We start from the raw sequence: 18,417 nt of genomic DNA, 5'->3' as shown, positions 1-18,417 counted from the left end.
TTTTGTGCAACAATCATTTCCACATAAATTCAGCATTATTTCATCAGAAAAGGCAGCAGGAGCGATCAGAGCGCCCTGGCTAAATGAGCTGCTGCCTGATGCATTCACTGTGCGTCGGACATTTCCAAGTGCCATGGAATTTTGCCTCCTTAAAATGGCCTCATTTCTGCTTAAAACTGACTTTAGAATGATTTAAGAGGTTTTAATTTTATCATTTGATGGTTAATAATCCCATTAATCCATTTGATTGTTTTGGGCGAATAGACTCTGTGTCAGAAGTGCTGCTATGGTCCAAAATGACGCATGCGCAGATGCAAAAGGCGGACCGATTTTTAGGGGCGGACTGTTCGGTCTGGAACACCAGGAACAATTCTGAGTTATTCAAGTTTGAGTAAACATGAGAACACATGAGTATTTGGACTGTGTCACTTTATTTTTTTTTATTCTGCCTCTGTCCTCTGCCACAATGGAATTGAAATGATGCAGCAGTGAAGTCTTTAGGCTTTAACTGAAAGTCTTGTACAAAAATAATGCATTAATCATGAATGAATGAAAGCTGGTGGCACAGTGGATTAGTGGTAGCACTGTTGCCTCATAGGAACAAGGTTCTGGTATCACTTCCCACCTCTTTTCTGTGTGGAGTCTGCACGTTCTCGTGGGTTTCCACTGGGTGCTCCAGCTTTCTCACACTTCCAAACACATGCAGCTTAGGTGAACTGGGAACTTTAAATTGACTGCATATGTGTGTGTGTGCGTGTGTGTGTGTGTGTGTGTGTGTGTGTGTGTGTGTGTGTGTGTGTGTGTGTCTGAGTGAGTTAGTTTGTCTATATGTGGCCCTGTGATACACTGGCATCCTGTCCAGGTGTACCCTGCCTGTCGAACTATGACTGCAGGGTAGGCTCCAGCCCCACTTTGACCCTTGATTGGAGTATGTGGGTATAGAAAATGACATAAAGCTAATTTATATACATATATATATATACACACACATTGTACACTGAAACAAAGTGGGTGCTGGGCATGACAATAACACAATAACAACCATGTGAGTTGAAACTTGCAATGACATGCTGTGTTGTGCATTTGCTTTGCTGGGTGTAAAATTGGAGCCTCAGAGTCTGGATACAATGATTCAACTGCATTAGTTTCCTCTAACATAAAGTAATTGGACTGTTTTTTTTGTTTGTTTTTGTTTTTGTCCACTGTTATACAGTACATAGCCATGCTCTCTTTGGAATAGACTGAGGCAAACACTACACAGTGTCTGTCCATTTCTCTGATGTCTTTCACAGCATGCTGACAGTAATGACATCAACTAAATTTGATAAAGGCAGACATCAGTGTGGAACAAAGTGGAGATACTGACGACAGCTCTTACATGAAGTATACCAAGTCGAGTGTAATCAAATGTGACCTCTAATTGCATTTGAAATCCATTCCATTGTATATTGAACAGTCTACTGTTTTTCACCAAATCCAATACTTCTTTCAGAATGTGGAACTTCAGATTCATGTTTGAATGATACAGTTGCTCAAAAAAAAAGAAAAAGAAAAAAAATCATTAATTTACAGATGCACTTAAAAGTGTACATCCCCTGGCAGAATGTTTGTTGTTTTGCCATTTTTCATAGAATGTGAATGATAACACAAAAACTTTTTTGTTTTTCACTCATTGTTAGTGGTTGGGTGAAGCCATTTATTGTCAAACAACTGTTTCCTCTTTTTAAATCATAATAACAACAGAAACTACCCAAATGACCCAATCAAAAGTTTGCATACGCCTGTTCTTAATTCCATGTAGATTAGATTAGATTAGATATAACTTTATTGATCCCTTGGGAAGACTCCCTTAGGAAAATTGAGGTTCCAGCAGCATTGTATAGCAGCACACGGGGTAAGAAGCACACAGAGTGCCAAAAATTAAAGTAAAAACAGTTTGGAAATATAAATACAAATACACAAAAATATAAATGCCAGACATACTAATCAGTACTGGTTTACTGGCTACTACTGTTCCTCTCCTTCCCGTTGTCTGTCTTCATGTTACTTCTGCTCCCCTTGAGTGAGAAGTTTTATGGCTTGAGGGACAAAGGAGTTTTTTACTCTGTTGGTCCTTGGGACTTGGAAAGGAGCAGTCTGTGGCTGAAGAAGCTCCTCTGATTGCTGATGACTGTGTGCAGAGGGTGGGTGGGTGGGCGGGCAGACAGACAGACAGACAGACAGACAGACATATAGATAGATAGATAGATAGATAGATAGATAGATAGATAGATAGATAGATAGATAGATAGATAGATAGATAGATAGATAGATAGATAGATAGATAGATAGATAGATAGATAGATAGATAGATAGATAGATAGATAGATAGATAGATAGATAGATAGATAGATAGATAGATAGATAGATAGATAGATAGATAGATAGATAGATAGATAGATAGATAGATAGATAGATAGATAGATAGATAGATAGATAGATAGATAGATAGATAGATAGATAGATAGATAGATAGATAGATAGATAGATAGATAGATAGATAGATAGATAGATAGATAGATAGATAGATAGATAGATAGATAGATAGATAGATAGATAGATAGATAGATAGATAGATAGATAGATAGATAGATAGATAGATAGATAGATAGATAGATAGATAGATAGATAGATAGATAGATAGATAGATAGATAGATAGATAGATAGATAGATAGATAGATAGATAGATAGATAGATAGATAGATAGATAGATAGATAGATAATTACGTTATTAATCCCAAAGGAAATTATGTGGTGGTCTGTTGCTCCCATTCACACAAATAAAACACATATTAAAAGTGCATGTAAAAGTAACAATAAATAGTACAGCACAATAAAATTCAAGTAAAAAAAGGAGAAGGACTTTAAGGCACTACATGGGACATTTACAGCATTTCCGGCTCACATCTCCTGCTCCTGGCTAAAGTGGCTGCATTATACAGCCTGATAGCACAAAGGACAAACAAGTCCTTCATTCTCTCAGTGGAGCACCTCACTGAGAGGAATCTGTTGCTCACGGTGCTTCTCTGGTTAGAGAAGACCGAGTTCAGTGGGTGGTTCTGATTGGACAGGATCGCCCTGATCTTGTAGAGCATCCTGTGCTCCACCACCTTCTCTACAGAGTTCAGACCCAGTCTAACCACAGAACTGCCCCCCCCAACACCATAAAAAATGACGCTGGACACAATGGACTGATAAAACGTACAGAAGTTTCGAAATGACACTAATAGAAGCCAGTCTTCTAAGAAAGTACATCCTGCTTTATCCCTTCTTGTACACAGCGTCCATGTTGGCTGTCCAGCTCAGCCTGTTGTCCTGCTGCAGCCCCAGGTACTTATAGTTGGAAACCACCTCCACCTCCAAACCATCAATAATGATGGGCTGCAGAGAGGTTGGCCTCCGTCGGAAGTTGAGCACCACCTCCTTCATTTTGGTGGTGTTCAGCAAGAGCTTATTCTGCTGACACCGCCTCCCAAAATCCTCCACCAAGCCCCTGTACTCCCCCTCCTCACCCTCCCTAATACATGCCACAATTGCAGTGTCATCAGAGAACTTCTGCATGTGGCATGCACCTGAGTTGTACTGAAAATCAGCAGTATAGAGGGTGAAGAGAAGGGGCGAGAGCACCGTGCCCTGAGGAGCTCCAGTGCTGCAGATCAATGTGGAGGACCTATAGCCCCCAGCACGAACAAACTGTGGCCTGTTGGTCAAACAGTCCGAAATCCAGCATACAAGGTGAGCGTGCACAGCCATGATGTTAAGTTTATCCTGCAGGAGGCTGGGATGGATTGTATTAAAAGCACTGTAGAAGTCAAAGAACAACATCCTCACAATGCACCCCTCCACACACACACACACATACACACACATACAAGTACGTAAGTGCACGGTGTAAGAGATAGAGAACTGACTGGCATCGTCCATAATGTCCAGCAGTTTGTCTAGTGTTCTCTTCTCTGCCACCGAACGAGAGGGTCCAGCTTCATGCCAATCATGGAGCCAGCCTGCCTCATCAGTTTGTCCAGCCTGGATGTGTCCTTCCTGTATGTGCTGCCCCCTCCAGCACACCATGGTATAAAAGAGGACACTGGCTACTAAAGACTGGTAGAACATCTACAGGAGTTTCCTGCAGATGTTAAATGACCGCAGCCTCCTCAGGAAGTACAGCCTGCTCTGTCCCTTCCTGTACAGGTGGTTGGTGTGCATTATGCAGTCCAGTTTGCTGCCTGGCCACCGCCAGAGGTACTTGTAGGAATCCATAGCCTCCACCTCAGCTCCCTCGATCAGAACTGGTCACAGACTTGGTCTGGACTTTCCAAAGTCAATGACCAGCTCCTTTGATTTTGGGGTTTAAGATGTAGATGGTTTGTGTCACACCATGCAGCAAAGTCCTTCACTAGGCTCATGTACTCCTCCTCTCTGTCATCTCTGATACATCCAACAATGGCTGTGTCATCTGCGAACTTCTGTATGTGACACAGGTTAGAGTTGTTGTTGAAGTCAGTGGTGTACAGGGTGAAGAGAAGATGGACCAGCACTGTGTCCTGGGTTGCTCAATGCTGCTGTCCATCAGCCTGACATACTGCGGCCTGTCTGTGAGGTAACTGGAGATCCAAGTGACAAGGCAGGGGTCCACTTGCATCCTGTTCAGTTTGTCCTGAAGCACAAGGATGGATGGAGTTGAAGGCACTCAAGAAATCAGGAAGAGAATCTTCACTGTAGCAGGTAGAGGAAGGCATCATCCACACCTGCACGATATGCAAACTGCAGACAGTCCTGGGCGTGTTCCACCTGGGATTTGAGGTAGTTGAGGAAGACCCATTCCACCGTCTTCATCAGGTGTGAAAGGAGTGCCACTGGTCGGAAGTCATTGAGCTCACTGGGCCGGATCTTCTTAGGAACTGGAATGTTGCATGTCTTCCAAAAGGTGGGCACTCTCCTTAGCTGCAGGTTAAGATTGAAGATATGTTGTAGTGGTTCTCCCAGTTCAGTCACTCATGTCTTCTGTAGTTTGGGACACACCTTGTCTGGGCCTACTGCTTTCCTGTGATGAAGGTTCCTCAGCTGTCCTCTGACCTGGTCCACAGTGGTGTATGAAGGAGGTTGTATTGAGGTGGGGAAGCAGGAAGAGGATGGGGCTGCTGCTAGGATTTCTGGGGGGAGGTGTGCCAATGGAAGTAGAGATGTCTCCAGTGAGGGAGAGGGAGAGTGTGTATTGCCCCAATGACAGTTTGGTATCGTTTGTGGTAGTTGTAAATGAGGCTCTCTGATGGTAAAGCTGCCACTGAATATGTCTTGGATTTTATTTACATCAATTACGAAGAAATAAAACAGTATGGCTCTCGGTGGTAAATCTGCATGGAGTTGACATTTCTCAAAAACTGAGTGAATGTGCAAGACGGAGAAGAGTGAGGAAAGCCACCAAGACACCCGGACAACCCAGAAGAACTTATATTATAGGCTTATCTTGCTGTGATTGGAGAAATGTTGGGCTTCTTGTGTTTACCTGCATATTCATTAGGTGTCTTGCACTGCCAATTTATGGTTGAATGTGCGTGTGTAGAGGGCGGGGTGTGAGGTGAATCTGTGTGCGCGCAATTCTGCATATTATGTGATTTATAAAGACAGTTTTGCTTGCAGGAATGCATAAGAAAGGTTTCATGAATCAGATGGTTTGGGGGCTTTTTTCATATGCCATTATTTATTTATTTATTTATTTTGTACATGTACTTTTAATATGAATCCTAGACACTGTTTTATAAATGAGGCCCCAGATGTGCAATTATGGGCCTTTTTGGAAGTTTAACAAGAAATACCAACCATTTTTGAATGCAAAAACTGGAGACCCCTGAGCAGAAAACAACACTGATGGGATGTTCAAACAGTTATTTACTGCTAAACAGGAATGAAGGCCAAGACAACTACTAGCAGTAGTGCTGTATTCTCAATGTCATCTGGGTTGGAGCAAGCAATATCATAGACAAAAGCAGGGAACTGGATTTGGTACACAAGTAATCATTTCAAAAGAAAACAGTGTCCATGAGGGCAGCATCATAGGGAGAATCCAACATCAAAAACTGGAATTAAACATGCCCATATTACGAGTTGACTCCCTTTTTGTTTTGAAATATCTAATTAAATAATGTCAGTTGAAGATGACATTTAATTTTGAATGTATGTGTTACAGGATGTGCAGTATGCAGACATTGACTACATGGAACGCCAACTGGACTTTAGTCTCAACAATGATTTTCGCGGCCTGCCTGCCCTGGTTGACCGCATGAGATCAGAAGGGATGAGGTTCATCTTCATTCTGGTAATTATGCATCTGAAAAAATGTATTTGTATATTTGTGATCACAAAAAACCCAGACTGTGAAAAGTCTCATGGAGGTATTTGTTGTGGGTTAGCCCCAACCTCACATAATTTTGTGAATATCAGTTCACCTCATTTTGAATAATGTTTCAAATGAGTCCAACAAACTGACAGATAAGAGCTAAACTAAAACTTCACTGGTTGGAGCCAATAATTACTCTTCAAAATATACTCTTACTAATATCAACTATTGGCTTGAGTTGTATGAAGTGTTCTAATTTAAAAGATTACATGTGTGTTGAATTTACTTCAGGATCCAGCCATTTCAGGAAATGAGACAGAATCTTACCCTGCTTTTGACAGAGGTGAACAACAAGATGTTTTCATCAAATGGCCAAAAGAGCTTAAAGATGACATCGTCTGGGGGAAGGTATGATGGAAGGTGTATAAAATCACATGGCAAAAAAAAAAAAAAAAAAAAAATTTAAACCACTCAAGCATAAAGAGGGATACACATCCTGTCTTCTTGTTTGTAGGTGTGGCCTGATTACCCAAATGTCATAGTTAATGAATCTTTGGACTGGGACACACAAGTAGAGGTACACTATTTTCCATTATCATTTTAAAGACACTTATTGAAAGAATTGCAACTATGTTTTTGCTGCCACTAGATGGAATCTGAAATAGCACATTATTATACATTTGCCATAGACTGACACAAATCAAATTCATACACATCCAGATCTACAGGTCTTACGCAGCATTTCCTGACTTCTTCCGCAACCAAACAGCAAAATGGTGGCATCAAGAAATCAAAGACTTCTATGACTACACCATGAAGTTTGATGGCCTCTGGATTGTAAGTGTCCTAAAAACATTTGAGCCATACTTGGTTTGTCATGTTTACAAACAGTGATTTCACTCTGGATTTCTTTTATTTTTGTGTCGTGTAATCTTTATCTTCATTTGTAGGACATGAACGAACCTGCCAGTTTTGTCCATGGCACAGTTGGTGGGAAGTGTCTCGGGAACCCCCTTTTGGAGAAGCCCCCTTATATGCCGCGTGAGTCTCTCTCTCTCTCTCTCTCTCTCTCTCACACACACACACACACACACACGCGCGCGCACACACACACACGCACACACACACAGTATAATCAAAATAATATCCATAATTTTAACATTTTAAAACCTGTCTTTAAACTTACTATTTGCCTGTTACTTCTTTTTTACCCTCCGAAAGCCTTGGAGTCTAAAGAACGTGGACTAAATCACAAGACTCTCTGCATGAACAGCCAGCAGTTCCTCAGTGATGGCACACCTGTTAAACACTACGATGTGCACAGTCTATATGGCTGGTCTCACACCAAACCGACCTATGAGTAAGTGCGCGCGTGTGTGTGTGTGTGTGTAAAATATTATAATGAAATAATTAAATGTTGAAGTGCAGTTCATCAGGATCATCAATGATATTGGGAGACATGATTGGCTTTTTTTTTTTTTTTTTAAACATTCAGCATTTTCAATTTTATTCTTGGCATGCATTCTAATAAAGATTTATATAAATCCTATATGTTTTTGTTGTCAGTGAACAAAACAGATGCAAATGCTTCTCTAAAGAATATTGCTTGTTCTGTGGCCTTATGAACAAATTAGTTATGAAATTGTTGAAATAGCATTTATTGTCACAGCTTACATAATCTGTCTACAGTTACAATGCAAATGTTATTACAAGCATATTTAACAGGAAAATGGCAACAAGAGGTGGACAGATTATATGTAGCACTGAACAAAGGTCGAGGCACTTTATAATGTAATGTAATGTTTTTAATGGGGAGGTGATGGTCTTGTGGTTAAGGCGTTGGGCTTGAGACCAGAAGATCCTCGGTTCAAATCACAGCCTGACTGGAAAATCACTAAGTGCCTTTTTAATCCCCTGTGTAGTGAGCGCCTTGTATGGCAGCACCCTCACATGGGGGTGAATGTGAGGCACTTTGAGTGCTTTGAGTGTCTGATGCAGATGGAAAAGCGCTATATAAATGCAGTCCTAGAGGCACTTTTTAATGTAAGTATAGCATGTATCCTACTGTAGTGTAATAATGTAAGTATATCATAAGACACTATTCATAATATTTATAAATAAATACAATAAGTAAAGTGTGTGACCACCTTTATTTTTTGTGATCTGTTGCTTATGTCAGTGATTCTCAACCGGGGTGCCACGGCACCCTAGGGTGATCGATCGTCAGGGGTGCCGTGGGCAATTATCAAATATCACCATTATCGGGTGTATGTGCTGTAATAGTGTGGCAGATGGTGTAATGCTCTTTTATTCCAGTAGATGGCAGCAAAGCACGCACTAGTGCTGAACCGTGTGCCGACAAGGAGGCGTGATTGCCATTTTAATTCCGGGCAAGTTAGTGATTTGTGTGCATAGAAGTTCACTTAGTCTCGTCAAGAAACAGGTGGAATATGCCGGAAAGCTGCGCATGTTGGCAAAGTCACAAACGGAGGAACAAGGGAGACAATATTTCCTTCCATAAGTAAGTGGTTTTGGTTACTGTTGTCACTTTGTCCGTGATATTTGGATGATAAACAGCTGTATGTCTCCTGCCGTACCTGTGTTGCCCAATGACACGGATCATTAATTTCACTTATGTCTAGTTGATATTTTCCACTGCTAGACCAATGTCTAGTTAAAAGTCTTGTCGTTAGTGACTAAAAATTGTTCAACAAGACTGGGAGTTTTTTTTTTTTTTTGCACCTTAAAATAATGAGATTAATGACCCGCACTGTGCTGCCACACACACAGAGATGTGCACACACACACACCGCTGACTTCATGAATGAAACTCTGTCAATAAAGTATAATTGTGTAAAAATCTAATATATATAAATGTATTGTAATGGTTTTAGGAGCCGCGCTGCGTTGAACACAGCAGCAGCTCAGCCGAGCACCGTAGCTTAACAGCGCAGATCCGTGTAACTTTCAACACTAATATTTGTGAATGTGTGGGTGTCAGAGTAAGTTTAATACTTTCCTGACATAATTTAATGTAATTTAATTTTACTGGCTCGATATCCAGGACAAAATGGCATTTTAACACGTATTTTGCGAGCATTTTTCTGAGTGTGTCCAGTCGTGGATCTCCATTGAAAATGCATTAACTTCGTCAATATTTTGCCCGGTTAGGAGGCGTCATGTCGCTGTCCATGAAGGGACGTTTTCGTTTAGTGTGCAGCATTGGGACTGCGCTCTCTAGTTGTCATATACAGCTCCATGACTATAGTATACTATGTTATGTCATATCTGTACCGCACGTGTTGCTAACGTGCTAACGCACCATGTAGAGACAGTCGAGTTAGTAGTGCGTGACACGTGACACATGACAGTGGTGTGCCGCAGGAATTTGTAAATATAAAAAGGGTGCCGCGGCTCAAAAAAGGTTGAAAATCACTGGCTTATGTTATAAGAAAAACAGCGAGTAAAGGGCCTTTCACACTGAATCCATCAGGCCAATGCGTCAAAGGATCGGGATCCATTGAATCAGTCGGATGACGTCAGATGCTTCGCTTTGGAAGTGGCAAAAAAAAAAAAAAGTGGGGGGCGGAGATTGCCACGTCACACTCTGGCTGTTTCCACAATCTGAAAAAGTTCAGCAATCGCCATCTTGAATTTGGGTCGCCTGAACCACAAAAAAAGCTTTAAAAAACAGCAGTAGAACGATTCTCCCATCACCCTGCTGGGAGAAGCTTTTTTTCCAGCTACTTTTCGGAGTGACGCCGACCGAGGAGGAGGATGGACGAGGAGGACCGACGATCGAACCGCAACAGCGGACCAAACCGCACGGAGAAGCCGGCCTTCATGTTGTGTGGGCCGCTGAAGAGGAGGTACTGCTGGCCCACCACCACCAGATGGCGCCCTGCTTGGAGTGCGGGCTTCAAGCACGAGAGGGCGCCAGAGCCACTGGGAGTGACAGTCACTCTTCATCAGCACCAGCTGTCACTCAGTCAACTCATCACCATCACCATAAAGGCCGGACTGCAACTCCACCTCCTCGCCGAGAAATCAGCTACCTTGGAGGTAACTTCTCTGCTGACTTAAAACTGTATAATAGTCTGAACTCTTTTGCAGCCGTTTTCCTGTGATGTTTGCCTTATCTGTGGGATTGGCGTTTGGTGTGATCAGCGACGGCTTCGCTTCACACCCCAACCAGATAAGTGGTTAGACAGGAGCTGCACGAGTGTGTGATTGGAGGTGGAGGTGCTCCCTCCTTACTGAACACAGACTGTGGGATTACTGAGTGTGCATACTCACACTCACCTGTGCTGTTTCTGTTCTCTGCCAGCAGTACCAGTTCTGACAGCTGAAGACGGTGACCACCTGGGGACCCAGGACTTGGCGGCTCCGGTGTTCTTCAGGTCCGTTGGTGGTGTGGGCCGTGTGGGATCCGGCTCAGTTCTGGACGGGCGTCTCCTATCCTCAAGCCTGCCCACACGTCACCCAACGTGTAATTGACTGTAGTCCCAAACTGATTGTTGTCTGTATTCCGTTGTGCACAATTTACAACATTAAATTGTTACTGTTTGGCTTATCCATTGCCCGTTCTTTTACGCCCCCTGTTGTGCGTCCGTGTTCCTACACTTTCACAACACTTCAGGCATCATCACTGGGCAGACCGAGGCAGGCAGCCGGGGTGATGGAGCAAACCCACTCAGTCCGAAATCTTCCACTTTTTGGATATATGCGTAGTCCCAGTTTGCCCAACGGAGTTTAGTTCTGCAGCTTTATCGAGGTGAGAATAATGTAAAAATAAAACGTGACGTTTACTTAACTGCTTTGAAGGTTTAATGTTCGGCTAACGTTAGCGTAGCCTTTTAGCACAGTTGATCTGAGTGAACACTTTAATTTGTAAATGGTTCAGTCTTTTTATTTTTACCAAATAAAGCTACAGCTTTTTTCAGACACCGCAAAAGCTCAACTTTACATAACTTATTTTTTCAGGTGTTTTTTTCCATCGTTTTTTTTTTTTTTTTTCGTTTTCCCCCTTTTTTATATATAAACTGTTTAGTGTTTCTTTATATTTAAAGAAATATTTTTGTTTGTCCCAATCAGGAACATTTGCTGTGCAGACAACCAAACTTCCATTGATGAGCTGAACACCACTAAGTCCAGTCGAAAGAAAATATATCTGCTTTTCAGCAACACCACCAGAGTTCAAACCTGCAGAAGAGACCTTCATCTGGTCCAGAGAATCCAGCAGAACATCACCTTGCTTCTAAATAAAGGCTCTTTGAACAGCAACTATTTTATTATTTTTTAAAAAGCTGTTTCATTTTATATTTTAACAATAAATGAACGGATCATTAAAAATGCCCACAAAATCAAAGTCAAAAGACATTTGCACAGGTAGAAGCTCTCCACTTATTGTGCTCAAATTCATATTTTAGAAATGACTCTGTCCTGATAGCAACATTAAAGGCAATTACATATTTTGGCGAAATTACAAGTTGAAATGACTATATATATATAAATCATCATGAGGTTTGTCACAGAAATCCTACTTTACAATCACACTGCAGTCATTGTTATATTATTTCCTGTTGCATTTATAATAAACATTAGTATTTATTTACAGTGTCTGTTTTTCTGTTTAAAATGAGATATAAATAATCTACCAGAATTTAAAAAATGTACAAATTTCCATGTTATTTTGTCTAAAAATAAATGTCTGAGGTTCCTTATGTTAAACAAGAAATGAAATAATCTGAAATAACAGGTGGTTTTAATTTACAGACGAAAGGTTTCTAAAGAACCATTTATTGATTTATTTAGCTATTTTAATTACAAGTGTTCTAAACTTTTTTAACAATAATCAGAAATAATGAGGTAACAACAAAAAACATTTCGAAGGATTTTTCTTCAGAAAACTGCTCCATAAATGAGCAGTCCTGTGACATGTTTCTGTTTTGCACGGATCAGTGGTTTCCACTGATCCATTTTGTAGAGATCAGTGGTTTCTGCCATAGGTAGGACACCCCTTCCAAGATGGCGGCCAATGCGGTTTCTGCCACCTGTCTTCTGTGTTTTGGCCCGACGCGTCGTTCCTATTGGACAACGCAAAGGTACGTCACAGCTCAGCAGGTTGGAAGTTGGATTGGCTTGAACTTTGACTCCGTCAGCCTGCTGACAAGCGGCAATGCGCGCTCCCGTTAGATGCGTCAGTTTAGCTCGGCTTTTGACGCAACACATCTGACGCATCTAAAACGCAACGCGTCTCATTGAAAATAATGTTTTTTAGACCGATTTTTGACGCATCTGACGGATTCAGTGTGAAAGGCCCATAATGCTTTTTAGACCGATTTTTCACGCATTTGACGGATTCAGTGTGAAAGGCCTATAACCTCTATTCCATGATCATCAGTAGCCAGTGTCTGTTATTTGTACCACTGAGCAGTAAAACCTTCCAAGGAACAAAGGCTTTTTTTTTTTTTTTTTTGGAGGGGGTGGTTGTTATATTTCAAACCTTAGAACTGATTTGTTTCTTTAACCTTCAGGGGTGTGGTTGCCCATGATGCATCACTCAACACCATTTTGTTGGGCAACCCATTGCAGACAAAAACCGAAACAAGCAGATATGCTCAAAATATGTTTTAAAAATGCTGTAAATGTCTCTGATTCAATGACTCGTGCACACTACAATCACACAATGGGATGTGGCCTGCTTGATGCTTGCAGCGTGTTCCTCTTTACCCTACCAGCTTTCAGCTGAGCCAGGCTCTGCTTTGCTTTTGTCTTCCTGTTCCGGAGCACAGCGGTGTTCTGCTGTATCTGTTAGCTGTTTGAACTGAGCTGTTTGAGTTCTTTGAATTAACAGTCTTTTTCAAGACTTTTTTACTTTTTTTTTTACTTTTTCACCGTGCTCCAACGCCTAAAGAAGACCTCTAACGGTCGAAGCATCGCGACGGAGCACTTTATCAGCTAACCTTCATCAGCGTTGGCAAGCTAACTAGCTTGCTAACGCTTTCGTTTTTATTTTTATTTTATTTTTTAGCACTGTTGTCGTGCTGCTCCACAGCCTGCCTAGTGGATTTTTATTTTATTTTAGCGCTGTTGTCGTGCGTTACCTGTGCTGCTCCACAGCCTGTTCAGTGGATTTTTATTTTATTTTTTAGCACTGTTGTCATGCGTTACCTGTGCTGCTCCACAGCCTGTTCAGTGGATTTTTATTTTATTTTTAGCACTGTTGTCGTGTGTTACCTGTGCTGCTCCACAGCCTGTTCAGTGGATTTTTATTTTATTTTTTAGCACTGTTGTCGTGCGTTACCTGTGCTGCTCCACAGCCTGTTCAGTGGATTTTTGTTTTGTTTTTTGGCGCTGTTGTCGTGCGTTACCTGTGCTGCTCCACAGCCTTTCCAGTGGATTTTTATTTTATTTTTGGCACTGTTGTCGTGTGTTACCTGTGCTGCTCCACAGCCTGTTCAGTGGATTTTTACCTGTGCTGCTCCACAGCCTGTCCAGTGGATTTTGATTTTGATTTTATTTTTTTTTAGCACTGTTGTCGTGTGTTACCTGTGCTGCTCCACAGCCTGTCTAGTGGATTTTTATTTTATTTTTTACCACTGTTGTCGTGTGTTACCTGTGCTGCTCCATAGCCTGTCCAGTGGATTTTTATTTTATTTTTTACCACTGTTGTCGTGTGTTACCTGTGCTGCTCCACAGCCTGTCCAGTGGATTTTTATTTTGTTTTTTAGCACTGTTGTCGTGCTGCTCCACAGCCTGCCTAGTGGATTTTTATTTTATTTTAGCGCTGTTGTCGTGCGTTACCTGTGCTGCTCCACAGCCTGTTCAGTGGATTTTTATTTTATTTTTTAGCACTGTTGTCATGCGTTACCTGTGCTGCTCCACAGCCTGTTCAGTGGATTTTTATTTTATTTTTTAGCACTGTTGTCATGCGTTACCTGTGCTGCTCCACAGCCTGTTCAGTGGATTTTTATTTTATTTTAGCGCTGTTGTCGTGCGTTACCTGTGCTGCTCCACAGCCTGTTCAGTGGATTTTTATTTTATTTTTTAGCACTGTTGTCATGCGTTACCTGTGCTGCTCCACAGCCTGTTCAGTGGATTTTTATTTTATTTTTTAGCACTGTTGTCATGCGTTACCTGTGCTGCTCCACAGCCTGTTCAGTGGATTTTTATTTTATTTTTTAGCACTGTTGTCGTGTGTTACCTGTGCTGCTCCACAGCCTGTTCAGTGGATTTTTATTTTATTTTTTAGCACTGTTGTCGTGCGTTACCTGTGCTGCTCCACAGCCTGTTCAGTGGATTTTTATTTTATTTTTTAGCACTGTTGTCGTGTGTTACCTGTGCTGCTCCACAGCCTGTTCAGTGGATTTTTATTTTATTTTTTAGCACTGTTGTCGTGCTGCTCCACAGCCTGCCTAGTGGATTTTTATTTTATTTTAGCGCTGTTGTCGTGCGTTACCTGTGCTGCTCCACAGCCTGTTCAGTGGATTTTTATTTTATTTTTTAGCACTGTTGTCATGCGTTACCTGTGCTGCTCCACAGCCTGTTCAGTGGATTTTTATTTTATTTTTTAGCACTGTTGTCATGCGTTACCTGTGCTGCTCCACAGCCTGTTCAGTGGATTTTTATTTTATTTTTTAGCACTGTTGTCGTGCGTTACCTGTGCTGCTCCACAGCCTGTTCAGTGGATTTTTGTTTTGTTTTTTGGCGCTGTTGTCGTGCGTTACCTGTGCTGCTCCACAGCCTTTCCAGTGGATTTTTATTTTATTTTTTGGCACTGTTGTCGTGTGTTACCTGTGCTGCTCCACAGCCTGTTCAGTGGATTTTTACCTGTGCTGCTCCACAGCCTGTCCAGTGGATTTTGATTTTGATTTTATTTTTTTTTAGCACTGTTGTCGTGTGTTACCTGTGCTGCTCCACAGCCTGTCTAGTGGATTTTTATTTTATTTTTTACCACTGTTGTCGTGTGTTACCTGTGCTGTTCCATAGCCTGTCCAGTGGATTTTTATTTTATTTTTTACCACTGTTGTCGTGTGTTACCTGTGCTGCTCCACAGCCTGTCCAGTGGATTTTTATTTTATTTTTTTAGCACTGTTGTCGTGCGTTACCTGTGCTGCTCCACAGCCTGTCCAGTGGATTTTTATTTTATTTTTTTTACCACTGTTGTCGTGCGTTACCTGTGCTGCTCCACAGCCTGTCTAGTGGTTTTTTGTTTTGTTTTGGCGCCGTTGTCGTGCGTTGCCTGTGCTGCTCCACAGCCTGTCCAGTGGATTTTGAATTTTATTTAATTTTTTTTTAGCACTGTTGTCATGCGTTACCTGTGCTGCTCCACAGCCTGTCCAGTGGATTTTTATTTAGCACTGTTGTCGTGCGTTACCTGTGCTGCTCCACAGCCTGTCCAGTGGATTTTTATTTTGTTTTAGCACTGTTGTCGTGCGTTACCTGTGCTGCTCCACAGCCTGTCCAGTGGATTTTTATTTTGTTTTAGCACTGTTGTCGTGCGTTACCTGTGCTGCTCCACAGCCTGTCTAGTGGATTTTTATTTTGTTTTAGCACTGTTGTCGTGCGTTGCCTGTGCTGCTCCACAGCCTGTCCAGTGGATTTTTATTTTGTTTTAGCACTGTTGTCGTGCGTTACCTGTGCTGCTCCACAGCCTGTCTAGTGGATTTTTATTTTGTTTTAGCACTGTTGTCATGCGTTACCTGTGCTGCTCCACAGCCTGTCCAGTGGATTTTTATTTAGCACTGTTGTTGTGCGTTACCTGTGCTGCTCCACAGCCTGTCCAGTGGATTTTTATTTTGTTTTAGCACTGTTGTCGTGCGTTACCTGTGCTGCTCCACAGCCTGTCCAGTGGATTTTTATTTTGTTTTAGCACTGTTGTCGTGCGTTACCTGTGCTGCTCCACAGCCTGTCTAGTGGATTTTTATTTTGTTTTAGCACTGTTGTCGTGCGTTGCCTGTGCTGCTCCACAGCCTGTCCAGTGGATTTTTATTTTATTTTTTTTACCACTGTTGTCGTGCGTTACCTGTGCTGCTCCACAGCCTGTCTAGTGGTTTTTTGTTTTGTTTTGGCGCCGTTGTCGTGCGTTGCCTGTGCTGCTCCACAGCCTGTCCAGTGGATTTTGAATTTTATTTTATTTTTTTTTAGCACTGTTGTCGTGCGTTACCTGTGCTGCTCCACAGCCTGTCCAGTGGATTTTTATTTAGCACTGTTGTCGTGCGTTACCTGTGCTGCTCCACAGCCTGTCTAGTGTCGGATTCCCTGTTTGGGAATCTGCTAGCTTAGCGTAGCTACTAGCTCTTAGCCGTTTTAGCATGGCGGCTTCTCCTGTCTCTCCCGTACTTTTCTGCTCTGGGTGTGAAATGTTTAGTTATTCCTCGGCCTCTTTTAGCAGTAACGGTACTTGTAATAAGTGCAGCTTATTCGTAGCTTTGGAGGCCAGGCTGGGCGAATTGGAGGCTCGGCTCCGCACCGTGGAAAATTCTACAGCTAGCCAGGCCCCTGTAGTCGGTGCGGACCAAGGTAGCTTAGCCGCCGTTAGTTCCCCCCTGGCAGACCCCGTGCAGTCGGGAAGGCAGGCTGACTGGGTGACTGTGAGGAGGAAGCGTAGCCCTAAACAGAAGCCCCGTGTACACCGTCAACCCGTTCACATCTCTAACCGTTTTTCCCCACTCGACGATACACTCGCCGAGGATCAAACTCTGGTTATTGGCGACTCTGTTTTGAGAAATGTGAAGTTAGCGACACCAGCAACCATTGTCAATTGTCTTCCGGGGGCCAGAGCAGGCGACATCGAAGGACATTTGAAATTGCTGGCTAAGGCTAAGCGTAAATTTGGTAAGATTGTAATTCACGTTGGCAGTAATGACACTCGGTTACGCCAATCGGAGGTCACTAAAATTAACATTGAATCGGTGTGTAACTTTGCAAAAACAATGTCGGACTCTGTTTTCTCTGGGCCCCTCCCCAATCAGACCGGGAGTGACATGTTTAGCCGCATGTTCTCCTTGAATTGCTGGCTGTCTGAGTGGTGTCCAAAAAATGAGGTGGGCTTCATTGATAATTGGCAAAGCTTCTGGGGAAAACCTGGTCTTGTTAGGAGAGACGGCATCCATCCCACTTTAGAGGGAGCAGCTCTCATTTCTAGAAATCTGGCCAATTTTTTTGGATCCTCCAAACTGTGACTGTCTAGCGTTGGGACCAGGAGGCAGAGCTGTGGTCTTTTACACCTCTCTGCAGCTTCTCTCCCCCTGCCATCCCCTTATTACCCCATCCCCGTAGAGACGGTGCCTGCTCCCACACCACCAATAACTAGCAAAAATCTATTTAAGCATAAAAATTCAAAAAGAAAAAATAATATAGCACCTTCAATTGCACCACAGACTAAAACAGTTAAATGTGGTCTATTAAACATTAGGTCTCTTTCTTCTAAGTCCCTGTTGGTAAATGATATAATAATTGATCAACGTATTGATTTATTCTGCCTAACAGAAACTTGGTTACAGCAGGATGAATATGTTAGTTTAAATGAGTCAACACCCCCGAGTCACACTAACTGTCAGAATGCTCGTAGCACGGGCCGGGGCGGAGGATTAGCAGCAATCTTCCATTCCAGCTTATTAATTAATCAAAAACCTAGACAGAGCTTTAATTCATTTGAAAGCTTGTCTCTTAGTCTTGTCCATCCAAATTGGAAGTCCCAAAAACCAGTTTTATTTGTTATTATCTATCGTCCACCTGGTCGTTACTGTGAGTTTCTCTGTGAATTTTCAGACCTTTTGTCTGACTTAGTGCTTAGCTCAGATAAGATAATTATAGTGGGCGATTTTAACATCCACACAGATGCTGAGAATGACAGCCTCAACACTGCATTTAATCTATTATTAGACTCTATCGGCTTTGCTCAAAAAGTAAATGAGTCCACCCACCACTTTAATCATATTTTAGATCTTGTTCTGACTTATGGTATGGAAATAGAAGACTTAACAGTATTCCCTGAAAACTCCCTTTTGTCTGATCATTTTTTAATAACATTTAC

General features: G+C 42.1%; 1 protein-coding gene across 1 annotated transcript in view; it reads left to right on the top strand.

The window, feature by feature from the left end:
- The window catches only part of si (sucrase-isomaltase (alpha-glucosidase)), a 309,027-nt gene that overhangs the window by 218,512 nt on the left and 72,098 nt on the right, over nt 1–18,417 (top strand). The window contains exons 30-35 of the mRNA XM_034168783.1: nt 6,228–6,356; nt 6,669–6,785; nt 6,892–6,954; nt 7,098–7,214; nt 7,328–7,418; nt 7,599–7,737. Of these exons, the coding sequence (XP_034024674.1) occupies nt 6,228–6,356; nt 6,669–6,785; nt 6,892–6,954; nt 7,098–7,214; nt 7,328–7,418; nt 7,599–7,737 (656 nt within the window). The remainder of the gene's footprint in view (nt 1–6,227; nt 6,357–6,668; nt 6,786–6,891; nt 6,955–7,097; nt 7,215–7,327; nt 7,419–7,598; nt 7,738–18,417) is intronic.

Source organism: Thalassophryne amazonica, chromosome 4 (genome assembly GCF_902500255.1).
Source record: "Thalassophryne amazonica chromosome 4, fThaAma1.1, whole genome shotgun sequence".
Classification (NCBI taxonomy): Eukaryota; Metazoa; Chordata; class Actinopteri; order Batrachoidiformes; family Batrachoididae; genus Thalassophryne; species Thalassophryne amazonica.
The sequence above is the reverse complement of the archived record's forward strand: the minus strand, read 5'-3'. Positions and strand labels throughout refer to the sequence as shown.